Source organism: Ornithorhynchus anatinus, chromosome 3 (genome assembly GCF_004115215.2).
Source record: "Ornithorhynchus anatinus isolate Pmale09 chromosome 3, mOrnAna1.pri.v4, whole genome shotgun sequence".
In the NCBI taxonomy this organism is placed as follows: domain Eukaryota; kingdom Metazoa; phylum Chordata; class Mammalia; order Monotremata; family Ornithorhynchidae; genus Ornithorhynchus; species Ornithorhynchus anatinus.
In genome coordinates, this window is record NC_041730.1 from 30905128 (window position 1) to 30918939 (window position 13812).

Genomic DNA, 13812 nt, shown 5'->3' on the forward strand with positions numbered 1-13812 from the left:
GGCCCGCTGGAGGAAGAGGCCGCTGGCGGCCCAACTGACCCCCCGACCCCGGGGCGGCCCCAACGTGCCGATCGGGGGCTCCACGTGAAGGAAAGGGTCCCCCCAAAGCGGTGAGCACGGGCGGGCGAGGCCCGGGGGCTCCCACTGCCCCCCGTCGACCGTCCCTCTCCCCCACCGCCCGCCTCCCCCCCGGGAAGGACCGGCCTCCGACTAACGGGTTCGGGGTGCGGCACCCCACCCCCGAAGCCACGTCGCCGTCCCCGCCCTCGTCGACAATGCCCTCGATCCGGATGGGCGGCCTAGGGCGGGGGCCCGAGGGGGGCACAAACGGCGGCCGAAGGGAGAGCCCCCGGCCGGGGGGTCCGTCGAGCCGGGGGCGAGCAGGCCCCGGGCCTCGGGGCTGCCTCCACCGAGGCCGAGTTGGGCGTGCGTGTGTTGGGGCGGCCCGTCCCCTCTTCCTCCTTCCCCACCGCCCACCCCGCTCCCCCGAGGCACCTTTTTCTTCTCCAGGTTACGGAGCTTCTTGTCTATGACCCCCAGGATCTGCTTCATGGCCTCGGTCTGCACGGAGCCGGTGCCTCCGCCGGGCGCGGCCTGCTGCTGCTGCTGCTGCTGCTGCTGCTGCTGCTGCTGCTGCTGCTGCGAGCCCGCCGCCCCGGGCCCCGAAGCGGCCGCCGCCGCCGCCTCGCTCCCGGAGGAGGAGGAGCCCGGCGGGGGCGGCGGCCCGGCCGCTTTGCCGCCGCTGCTGCTGCTGGTGTTGGTGGCCGAGGGCATCTACGGGGCCGAGAAGAGACAGACCAGAGCACCGAGTTAGGGACGCAACGGCACCCGGGCAACGGTCTCCCCCCCTACCCGGGGCCGGGACGGGGGTCGCCCGCGGGCACGGAAAGGGCCTGCGAGCGCACACAACCCGGCCTCCCTCCCAACGCACACACTCGGACACACACACAGACAGGCTCCCGCGGCCGGCGGGGCTGAAGCCGCTGGTGCCGGGCCCTCGGGGCGGGGGGGGGGGGGGGTCTCCGCCCTCACCGTGGACGCGCGGAAGCCGCTGTGGATGCGGAGAGGGGGGACGGGTGTCTGCGGGCTGCACTGGACTCTCCGTGGGCTCAGGCCGCTTCGCCCCGTCCCTGCTGCACCGACCGCTGCTGCTGCTGCTGCCGCTGCTGCCGCTGCCGCTGCTGCCGCTGCCGGTAGTGAGGCGGAGAGAGGGGAGCGGGCGCGGGAGGGACTTACCCAGCCCCGCCGCCGAGGGGGAGGGGCCGGGGCCGGGGCCGGGGCGGGCCCGGCCTGTCCGCCCCGAACGCCTGCCGGGCCCCGTCCGCCCCCACCGGCCGCCCCCGCTCCGGCTCCCCGCCGCCGGGGACCCCCGACCGCCGGGCCCGGCCCGCCCCGTCCCGGGCGGCGCCCACCCCGGGGGGCCTTCGGGCAAAGTGGGCCGCCACCTCCGCGGGGACAATGGGGGACCGAGCGGCCCGCTAAGGACCGGCCCGGGAACGCCCCTAATCGGGCGGGGCGGAGGACGGGCACCGGGGCCACCCTCCGGCGGGGGACAGGCCGCCGCCCAGCCGCCCTCCGGGCCCGGGGACGGACGGAGCGACTCCCTCGGCGTCGCCGCCCCCTGCCCTCCCACCCAAGTTGAGAGCCGCCCGTCCGGGCCGCAGCCCTCGAAGGCGATGCGGGAGCCCCCCAGAAACGGCGATGGGCGGGCTTCGGAAGCCGAGTCCAGGGGCAGCTGCGCTCCTTCCATCCTGTGTCTTCAGCGCTTCCTGCGCGCAGAGCACTGGACTGAACGCTCGGCCCCAGGCGGAGGCGAGGCCTGCCCCACCACGGGCTCGCAGCCCAAACGGAGCTTCGGCTCTACGGACCTCGCTTCAGTCCTACTGAGCCAGCGCTTACCATGTGCAGAGCGCCGTACTCAGCGCTTGGGCTTCGGGTGGAATAATAATAAGGTGGGTGGAAGCCCGGCAGTGGGCAGGGACTGTGTCTGTTGCCGATTTGGCCATTCCAAGCGCTTAGTACAGTGCTCTGCACGTAGTAAGCGCTCAATAAATACTATTGAATATTGAATGAATGTTTGTTAAGCGCTTACTACGTGCAGAGCACTGTTCTAAGCGCTGGGGTAGATTCAGACCGTAAGTCCGTCATTGGGCAGGGGCTGTCTCTATCCGTTGCTGATTTGGCCATTCCAAGCGCTTAGTACCGTGCTCTGCACATAGTAAGCGCTCAATAAATACTATTGAATATTGAATGAATGTTTGTTAAGCGCTTACTACGTGCAGAGCACTGTTCTAAGCGCTGGGGTAGATACAGACCGTAAGTCCGTCATTGGGCAGGGATTGTCTCTTCCTGTTGCCGAACTGTACGTTCCAAGCGCTTAGTACCGTGCTCTGCACATAGTAAGCGCTCAATAAATACTATTGAATGAATACAGGGTAATCAGGTTGTCCCACGGGAGGCTCACAGTCTTCATCCCCATTTTTACAGATGAGGGAACTGAGGCACAGAGAAATTAAGCGACTTGCCCACGGTCACACAGCTGACAGGGGCGACTCTCGTCCCTTAAGTATTTTCAGTGGTCGGGTTCAGAGGGTAGGCTTCCTAGGGGACATCGGGTCGTGGCAGGAAAAAGTCAGCTGGGGCAAACCTGAAATCGATGGGAGGGAGGAGGGACGAAAGACCGGTGAGGAAGGAAAAAAGTGGGCCCAGTGGAGGAGGGAGGGAAGATGGGAAAGAGGGTTGGGGGAAAAGTAAACAAACTGAACACGAGGTTGCCATACTGAGCTCAGCACATCCCCTGGCCTTTTTAGAAGTGGGAAGATAGGAACGAACAGATTTTCGGTTTGTTCAGATAAAGCCAGCTTCGCTCCCAGTCCCCGACATCAGGAACAATTATCCCTCAAATGATATTTCAAAATACACCAAAGAAGTGCCCGCCTCTGTTTCTATGTCTCCCACCGTTCCTCTCGGAATCCTCGAGCAGCTCACTTTCCCATGGCTTAGCCGGGTCACGAGCTCCCCCAGTCTCTAAAGACTCTATACCATATCACCCGGTCTACCTCCTACCATTCCTCTTCAAACCCTTTGAGCGAGTTACCTAGGCCCACGGCCTCCACTTTTCCTCCTCGGATTCTCTTCTTGACCTCCTCCGATCCAGCTTCTGCCCCTTTCGCTCCACAGAAACCACCCTCTCAAAGCTCACCGATGATACCTTAGTTGCCAGATACAGTGGCCCCTACTCCATTTTAATCCATCTCAACCTCTCAGCCTCCCTTAAGTGCTCACTAGATAAGTGTGCTGGGCACTGTTCTAAACACTGGGGTAAAAATACGGTATTTGTTTAGCGCTTACTATGTACCAAGCACTGTTCTAAGCACTGGGGTAGATACAAGGTAATCAGGTTGTCCCACGTGGGGCTCACAGTCTTTATCCCCATTTTACAGATGAGGTAAGAGGAACAGAGAAGTTAAGTGACTTACCCAAGGTCACACAGCAGACAAGTGGTGGAGCTGGGATGAGAACCCAGGCCCTCTGATTCCCAGGCCCGTTCTCCTTTCGATAGGTCACGCTGTTTCTCCTGGAAACATCTCACCTTGGCCTCATTGACCCAGGTCTCTCCTGGTTCTTCTACCTCTCTGGCCACTCCTTCCTCAGTCTCTTTCCTGGACTCCTCCTCCCCTGGCTCCCACCCCCTAACTGTGGGAGTCCCTCAAGGCTCAGATCTGGGTCCCTTTCTGTTCTGCATCTACACCCATGCCCTTGGAGAACACATTCCCTCCCAAGGCTTCAACTATCCATTCACAAATCTACATCCCCAGCCCTGAGCTTTCTCCTTTTCTGCAGTCTCAAATTTCCTTCTTCAGAACATTTCTACTTGGATGTTCCACCGACGACTCAAATTTAACATGATCCAAACACAACTCCTCATCTTCCCACCTAAACCCTGTCCTCCCACTGACTTTCCCATCACTGTAGACAGCACCACTACCCTCTGTCTCACAAGCCCATACTCTTGACGATGTCCTCGACTCATCTCTCTCATTCAACTCACGTATTTAACCCGTCGCCAAATCTCGTCAGTTCTACCTTCACAACACTGCAAAAATCCACCCTTTCCTCTCCAACCAAGCTGCTACTGCGTCGCTCCAAGCACCTGTCCTGTCCTTCCTTGATTACTGCATTGGCCTCCTTGCTGACCTCTCTGCCTCCCGTCTCTCCCCGCTTCAATCCATATTTGACTCTGCTGCCTGGATCATTTTTCTAAAACACCATTCCATCCATATTTCCCCACTCCTCAAGAACCTCCAGTGGTTGCCCATCCACCTCCGCATGAAACGGAAACTCTTTACTGTCGGCTTTAAAGCACTTGGCCACCTTGCCCCTTCCAGTCTTACCTGCTGATTTCTTACTACAACCAAGCATTTTCACTTTGCCCCTCTAACAGAAACCTACTCTTTGTATCTAGATCTCATCTATCTCACTGCCAACCCCTTACCCACATCCTCCCTCTCGCCTGGAACTCCCTCAGACTTCATGTCTGACAGACCATCATTCTCCCATCTTTAAAGCCTTATTAAAATTATTTCTCCAAGAGGCTTTCCCCAACCATGCCCTCATTTCCCGTATTCTTTCTACCTTTTGTGTTGCCCTTGCACTTGGATTTGTACCCTTTATTCACCCTGCCCTCAGCGTCTCAGCACTTATTTATTTCCACTAGGCCACGCTACTTTTCCTGTAAACATCTAATCTTGGCTTCACTGACACTGTCCTCTCCTGTTTCTCCTCCTATCTCTCAGACCTCTTCTCATTCTCTTTCACGGGCTCCTATGTTACAGCCCCTAGCCGTGGGAGTCCATAATTTATTCATTTATATTATTGTCCGTTTCCCCCTCTAGACTATGAGCTCCTGTAGGCCGGGAATGTGTCTTCCAACTCTATTATATTGCGTTCTCCCAAGCACTTAGTACAGAGCTCTGCACATGGTAAATACTCAATAAATATGATCGCTTGATTGATTTATCTTGTAGGAGCAAAGGGTGGGAATAAGCTGGTTGCCACACAGTCCAGAATCCCCATGCCATCAGAACTCTAGCATCCACCTTTCACCTAGAACATTCTCCCTCCTTCCTCCAGAAACTGTGGGAGTGAGATTTACCTCCTACTAGGAACAGAAAATGGGTCAAGGACTGCCTTCCCAACTTTTAGAATATTGGGGAGTTTACAGCAGTTTGTAATCAAAGGCCTGAGGTGGCGCTGAGCCAGAAAACTATCCCTCCAAGTACTATATAATATGTATTTATAAATTACAATATATAAAATTTTGTCTTGTGTTTGTCTAAAGCTCTTTTGTTCTATGTGTCGGCCCTCCTTCATAGATTCTGAGCCCCTTATAAGCCACTGGCCCTGTTTTTTATTGATTTCCTTATATTTCTCCCTGGTGCTTAGTACAGAGTAAATGCTTAATAAAGATTTGTTATAAATATGCCCACCTGGTGCCGTGGTTTGCCACTGCTAAGGGTCAGCCAAAGCAACAGGAAGTCCACAGTATGAGTGGCCCAACAGGCCACATGTGGTCTGCACTCATTGCATTCAGTTACGTTATACTCTCCCAAGCACTTAATACAGTGTTATGCACCTAATAAGCACTCAGTAAATACGATTGATTGACGGTGGCCTTAGACATGGACCACTGCTCCCAACCCAGCCAGTTTCTTGACTGGCTGCTTGTCATTTTAGCTGTACAATCTCCCAAACAGTTATGTACATCATTGGAGACATCGTCCATTGTCAAAATACCTTACTTTCTTCATTTTCAGTGAAGGAATGTAATTCATTTTTTCCAAGAAGCATTTCTACCCTAGAGCCCCAGTAAACTGGAAACAATTCATAGTCACAGTGTGTTGTATAGATCTTTGCATGAAGTAAACAATTAGTAAAATACCACTGATTGACTCTACCTCTATGAAAATGACATTTAAAAAAAATGTGCCCAGTACCCAATATTCTGCTGATAAGGCAAATTAATGTTTGTAGATGGTTGGGCTGGAAGCAGGGGCAGAGTAAGGGCCTGGGTAGATCAATCAAGAGTATTTATTGAATGTTTGCTGAGAGTAAAGCCTACATGATTAGGTGCTTAGGAGAGCACAACAGAATTAGTAGACACAATCCTTGCCCTCAAGGATTTTACAATCTACTGGGAGAGAGAGATCAAACCCATAGTAAATCACAAGTATTCATTTATTCATTCATTTGGATTTTTTGAGCACTTACTGTGTGCAGAGCACTGTATGAAGCACTTGGAAAGTACAATACAGCAATAAAGAGAGACCACCCCTGCCCACATTGGGTTTACGGTCTAGAACGGGGGAGATGGACATCAAAACAAGTAAACAGGCATCAGTATAAATTAATAGCATTATAGATATTTACATATATATGTAAGTACTGAGGGGCAGAGATGGGGGGGATGAGCAAAGGGAGTGAGTCAAGGGGAGATCTGAGGAAAGGGGCTTAGTCTGGGAAGGCCTCATGGAGGAGATGCACCTTCAGTAGTGCTTTGCAGGGGGAAGAGTGTTTGGCAGATTTGAGGAAGGAGCTTACTCAAGACTAGAGATAGGACGTGGGCCAGAGGTCAGCGGCGAGACAGGTGAGATCCAGCCACAGTGAGAAGGATCATCATGGGCTTTATTAAGCACTAGGTGCTGAGCACTGTGTTAAGCATTGGGGTAGATCGGAGATAATCAGACCTGGAGAACTCTACATTTATAGTTATCTGCTTCACCTGGGGCACAGAGCCTAATCCCAACTCTGCCAATTTCTTGCTCTGTGCCCTTGGGCAAGTCATTTAACTTTTCTGTGCCTCAGTTTTCTCAACTGTGAAATGGGGATTAAATACCTATTCTCTTTCCTACTTAGACTATGAGCTCTAAGTGCTTAGGACAGTGCTTGACGCATAGTAAGTGCTTAACACATAGAAGGAAAGGGATTTTATCCCCATTTCTTACAGATGAGGAAACCGAGACACAAATAAAATGATGTGCCCAAGATCACAAAGCAGGCAAGTGGAGGAAATGTATCTCCTGATTCCCGGTCCCCATATTCTTTCTCCTAGGCCATGCTGGGCAGAAAAAGCTTGAGGCGACTTCCTGACCAAAGTTCACCCTCTGTTCAGAGTGTATTTGTACCTTTACCCGCTCAATACTGTGGGAGTATGTTTAGCTTATAGCAGAGAATATGGCACAAGTGAGATATTTCTCACTGTACCTCGATCTCACCTGTCTCACTGCCAACTTCTTGCTCATGTCCACCTTCTAGCCGGGAATTCCCTTCCCCGTCACAGCCAATGGATCACTCCTCTCCCTATCTTCAAAATCCTACTAAAATCCCATCTCCTAGAGACCTTTCCTGACTAACCCTGAGGAGTAGCGTGGCCTAATGGAAAGCCAGAAGGACCTGGGTTCTAATTCTGGCTCTGCCACTTGTGTACTGGGTGACCTTGGACAAGTCACTTAACTTCTCTGTGCCTCAGTTATCTCATCTGCAAAACGGGGGTTAAGATTGTGAGCCCTTTGCAGGACAGGGACTGTGTCCAACCTGATCATCTTGTATCTATCCCAGTGCTTAGTACAGTGCCTGGCTCACAGTAAATGCTTAACAAATGTCATTAAAAAAAGACAACTATAACAAAAAAATCTTACTTCCCTTATTTGCCCTCTCTTCTGCACTGTCTTTGCACTGGGTCTGTACCTCTTAGGCACGTTGATACTCACCCCTTGATACTCACCCCACCCCCAGCCCCACAGTACTTATGTACATATCCTTGTACTTGGCTACTTGCCCTCTCTGTAATTTATCTGTCTTCCTTACTAAACCATTAGCTCCTTGAGGGCTACCAACTCTATTAAATTGTTCTTTCCCAAGCACTTAGTACAGTGCTCTGCCCACAGTAAGCACTCAGTAAACACCATAGATTGAGCAGTCACAGTACACCCCCAAGAGTGGTAGGTATGGGGCAATTGTCCCTTCTGCCCAGGGTTTAAAGTTAACCTAGTTGGAAAAATTTCCCAGAAAGTCCAGGGCTGCCATTTCCATCAGGAACATGGGGTACTTACTCCAGATTAGCTTGGATCTTCTCCAGCGCTTAGAACAGTGCATGACACACAGTAAGTACTTAACAAATGCCATCATTATTATCATTATTATCATTATTGTTATTCAGAGAAGCAGCGTGGCTCAGTGGAAAGAGCACGGGCTTAGGAGTCAGAAGTCATGGGTTCTAATCCCGGCTCCACCACTTGTCAGCTGTGTGACTTTGGGCAAATCACTTAACTTCTCTGTGCCTCAGTTCCCTCATCTGTAAAATGGGGATTAAGACTGTGAGCCCCATGAGGGACAACCTGATCACTTTGTATCCCCCCAGCGCTTAGAACAGCGCTTTGCACATAGTAAGTACTTAACAAATACCATCATTGTTATTATTCACTGTTATCAGAGTGGTGGTCCCTGGACAGTACTCACTTTGCCATCTAAGCCATTTTCTCCAGTGTTTGAGGGAAACTGCTCAGCTCCCTATTTCCTCTAGGGAACTTACCTGAACTTGACTTCGACCTGAGTGGCACATGAGGCTATGTCAAGGAAAATTCTGGTAGTTCCTGGGGTTCCCAGCAATTCCTGAGCGAGACCTGAGGGGACAGAATGAGAGGAGTCTTGGAAAGTAGCAGCACCAGTGGAAAAGAAAGCAGAGGTGAGAACATCCCAAACAGTAGGGATGGAGAGTGCAGCAGAAGTCCTTTTTGAGAAGTCCTACCCAAACAGTTAAGATTCAGCTGAGATGTCCAGAGATACTGTCTTGTCTTCTCTTATGCTGTCAAGTCGTTTCCGACCCATAGCAACACCACGGACACATCTCTCCCAGAACGCCCCACCTCCATCTGCAATCATTCTGGTAGTATATCCATAAAGTTTTCTTGGGTAAAAATACGGAAGTGGTTTACCATTGCTGCCTTCCATCCAGTAAACACGAGTCTCCGCCCTCGACTGTCTCCCATGCTGCTGCTGCACAGCATGGGTGAGTTTTGATTTACAGCAGATTGCCTTCCACTCACTAGCCACTGTCCAAGCTAGGAATGGAACAGGTAGACCTCTGCTTGACTCTCCTTCCCATAGCCAAGACTGGTAGAGTACTGGAAATTTTCCAACTGTGACCCTGAGAGGGGAGAGATTCTGTAGCAGCTACAAATTAAGCAGGGGCAGCAGTCACAAAATCAAACAGCCACTGGTAAGAGCAAAGCATCAGCCCCTTGATAGGGGACCCAGAAGGGAATGATTACCTTGTAACTATCCCAGCCCTTAGAACAGTGCCTGGGACACAGTAAGTGCTTAACAAGTATCACTAAAAAAAAAAGGCTCTGGCTAAGATTTTGCCAACATTGGAGAGCAGTGAATGCCCCAGTAGTTTCTGCAATCAAACTTTCTCACTTTTCTTCTTGGAGCTGGTGATTTTTTTTATGGTATTTGTGCCAGACACTGTTCTAAGCACTGGGAGGGTAGATTCAAGTTAATCAGGTCGGACACAGTTCATGTTCCACATGGGGCTCATAGTCTTAATCCCCATTTTACAGATGAAGTGACTGAGGCCCAGAGAAGTGAAGTGACTTGCCGAAGTTCATACAGCAGATAAGAAATTAGAATCTAAATAAAGTGCTTAGTGCGATACTTTGCACACAGTAAGCGCTCAATAAATACGATTGAATGAATGAAGACATTCTGGCTCCCAAGCCCATGCTCTATCCACTAGGTAACACTACTGCTGCTCAAAGATGTTCTGGCATCTCTGAAATGCTGTGGCTTTTCCCTGGTTTCTCAAAGCTGAGGAAAATCCTCTGCTGATGTCTGAACTTGTGGCTCTCAGCAGGTTTGCATTTCTTTCTGCCTTCAGCACATCTCTTCCTGGATGTCCCACGGTCACTTCAAGCTCAGTATATCAAAAAATGAACTCATCTTTTTTCTACCTAGCTTTCCCATCACAGTTAACACCACCAGTAGCCTCCCCGTCTCTCAAGCCCTTAACTCTGGGATTATCCTTGACTCCTCCCTCTCTTTCGACCCCCATATCCAATATGTCACCCAATCCTGTTGGTCCTTCCAGAACTCTTCCAGAATCTCCCTTTTCCTCTTTTTCCAAAAGGTCCCTACTCTAATCAGGCATTTGTTGTATCCCAGCTTGACTCCTGGCATCAGCCTTCTCGCTGATCTCCTTGACTCCTGGCATCAGCCTTCTCGCTGATCTCCTTGCCTCCAGCCTCTCGCTTCTCCAGTCCATGTTTCAATCAGCTGCCTGGATTGTTTTTCTAAAATGTTCTTAACAGGTCTCCCTCAAAAACCTCCACTATTTCCCCATTCTTACCCACATCAAACAGAAACTCCTGACCATTGGCTTTAAGGTACTCAATCAGCTCTCTCCCTACTTACCCCACTCCCTTTTCCCACAACACCCCAGCTTGCACTCCTAGTTCCTTTCAAACTAACCTATTCATCATGCCTCATTCTTGTCTCTGTCATTATCACGCCCTCCCTCCAGCCTGGAACTTCCTGCCCTTTCACATCCCACAGATTACTGCTCTCACAGATCACTCTGCTCTTCCCATCTTCAAAGTCTTTCTGAAATGACACCTTCTCTGATTGATTTCTAATCTTCTTGCCTTATATCCCCTAGATGTCATTTCAGGACTTTCGTACCACCTAAGCACTTTCATACTCACAACTCCCAGTTGCATTTCTATACATCTTCTACACTGTATTCTTTCCCATTGCTTATTCCAATGCTCCTTATACAGTAAATGATTAATAGTGTTACTGCTATTACTTCATCCTATCTATAAATTTAGTGTCTGCCTCCGTGAGGGCAGGGATCTTATCTACTAATTCTAATATACTTTCCCAAGCTTGTAATGCAGTGCTCTGCACACAGTAAGTGATCAATAAATGCTGTTGATTGATTCCCTCCCCCCCAGCCCAAAATGTGGGAATGAGTTGCTCCAAGTCATCCACATTCTTAGAGAAGCAGCAGGGCATAGCGGCAAGAGCATGGGCTTGGGAGTTAGAGATCCTGGTTCTAATCCCAGTTTTGCCACTTATCAGCTGTGTGACTTTGGGCAAGTCGCTTGACTGCTCTACGCCTCAGTTACCTCATCTGTAAAATGGGGATTAAGATTGTGAGCCCCACATGGGACAAGCCAATTACCTTGTATCTACCCCAGTGCTTAGAAGAGTGTTTGGCACAGAGTAAGTGCTTAACAAATACCATTATTATTATTATTTCCCAGCCATTGGCTGCAAAGTGACTGGCTGCAGTTAGAGTCATAGTCTGACCATGAATATCTCTGTGGGTATTACTCTGTTGCAATCATCTACTTCTTATGCTCACTTGCCATACAGATCCTTTGAAGTTTTTCCCCACTTGCTTAACCTGTCCACCTTGCAAGATGCCCTAGGTAACTCTTTGATCCAAAGCCTTTACCACTGGTCCCATAGCTCCTGGCTCCCAGCAGACACGTTGCTACTGTTTTGCCTCTGATCAGGGTGAGGCGTGGGACAGCATGAAGATAGCTGGTGATGTTGGTGGCTAAAGTCTTAACAGCTAGAGCTGGCTGTCCTGGCCACCACCTGCTGGTCTATAGGACTAAGGCACTACAACAGCCCTCCAGCGCTCAGCTGAGATTTGTAGAAGCAACGTGGCACAGCGGGTAGAGCATGGGCCTGGGAGTCAGAAGGACAGCGGTTTCAATCCCGGCCCTGCCACTTACCTGCTGGGTGATCTCTGGCAAGTCACTTTACTTCTCTGGGCCTCAGCTACTTCATCTGTAAAATGGGCATTAAGACTGTGAGCCCTATGTGGGACAGGTGCTGTGTCCAACCCGATTAAGTTGTATCTACCCCAGAGCTTAGGACAGTGCTTGACACATAGTAAGTACTTAGCAAATAACCATCATTATTATTATGACACTTAAAATCATTGCGTGCACTTTATAGTGTGCTGCATCCCTGCCTGGCCACTGGCTTGTTGCGTCCATTAGCCCAGCCAGAGCAAAGTTGGCAGGGAGGAGAGAGTGGAAGTGGCCTAACACTAACCCCTGGCATTTGGGCAGGGAACATGGCTACCAACTCTAATGTACTCTCCCAAGTGCTTAATACAGTGCTCTGCACACAGGAAGAGCTCAATAAATACCACTGGTTGATGATAATCTATTTCTTCTAACAGGATTTGGGCCCCCAGGCCTTCCAAAGGCTAGCCTGTCCTCTTCTACCAGGGACTCAATTATCATCACTTATTTAACCAACTAAAGGGGGTTCATGAAACCCTAAGGGTACTTCAAAACACTGGAGAGGGTAAGGCCTTTATGGCAGTCAGCGAAACTGACAAAAGAAGCTCAGTACTCAGTTTAATAACCAGAATTATCTGCTATTGCTCTCTGCTGCATCAGGAGGATCACTTGAAGCTGGTGAGTGGTTGGAATAGACAGAGAAGGGCATGTAATTGAGGGAACCCTCAGTGGGAGAGGGGAATGGAGGTGACAAAGGAATACATGAGGGAACATACTGATATGTGTAGATATGGGGGTGGGAGGCAGTTTAGGGAAAACCCTGTACGGGGGCATTTTCTACAACATATTAAAAACCTCTGCTATAGGTCATTAACATGATTATTCCCTGAAGAGTTTGGGAAAGTGGGCAGGAAAGAAATTGGGGTCCTCGAGCACACATTTCTCTTCCACATTTACAGCTAGCATTTGAGACAATTTACCTTGTTAGCTTCGATCCCAAAAATAAGCAAGACCTTCCTTTTCACTAGGATAGTTCTGGGGACCCTGAGCAGAGATACCCCAGAACAACAGTAAAAACCATCCTTCCTATCTTTTAAGAACAAAAAGATATTCAGGATGTCTTTAGTCAGTGATGCTTTCTTTCATTAACACATTAGTGGGGCAACCAGGCACCTGCAAATGATTCTCACTAAAAGCAGATCTCACTAGGCACAAGGATGGTTTTCTGATACCCCAACATTTTGAACTAATATTTATCTGCTGAGCATGGCAAATCTGCTAGGCATAGGCTTACGTCCACGTCTTTAAAAATTTAGTGCCACAAAGGGGAAATGGGATCATTTCTTTGTAGTAACTGTAAATACAAGGGACTTTGTTGCCTGTCGAAAGTGTTCCCCCCACCCCCAGTCTTCCTCTGAATGGAGACACATCACCCCCTCTGTCTGATTCTCAGTCCCAGAGACTTCCTAATCGGGCTGATTAATCTGTCATTTACTGGAGACTACATCCTTCTCCTCCTCTTTCCCCCCTTCCTTCTCCTTATCTTCATCACCATCATCAATCAATTGTATCTACTGAGCACCTACCATGTGCAAAGCACTGTATTAAAATAAAGGTACAGGATGTAGTCCCTGCCCTCAAGGAGCTTGCATTGTCACTGGGGAGACAAGACAACACATTTATTTACAAATAGATGGGAATAAGAAAAGAAAATAAGAAAAGGAGCAAAAAGACAGCAAGCACTAACAAAGGCATGGAAAGATGAACACACAAATGAATGTGAATAAATAAGTATCATAATTATATATATAACTGCTGTCTCCACTGCTGTTGGACACAGCACCTGTCCCACATAGGGCTCACAGTCTTAATGCCCATTTTACAGATGAAGTAGCTGAGGCCCAGAGAAGTAAAGTGACTTGCCAGAGATCACCCAGCAGGTAAGTGGCAGGGCCGGGATTGAAACCGCTGTCCTTCTGACTCCCAGGCC

General features: G+C 50.1%; 1 protein-coding gene across 1 annotated transcript in view; it reads right to left on the bottom strand.

The window, feature by feature from the left end:
* The window catches only part of CAPRIN1 (cell cycle associated protein 1), a 40481-nt gene extending 39314 nt beyond the window's left edge, over positions 1-1167 (bottom strand). The window contains exons 1-2 of the mRNA XM_029059918.2: positions 1033-1167; positions 496-774 (exon numbers count right to left, since the gene is read on the bottom strand). Coding sequence (XP_028915751.1) covers positions 496-774 — 279 coding nt within the window. The 5' untranslated portion in view covers positions 1033-1167. The remainder of the gene's footprint in view (positions 1-495; positions 775-1032) is intronic.
* Positions 1168-13812: the final 12645 nt, after the last annotated feature.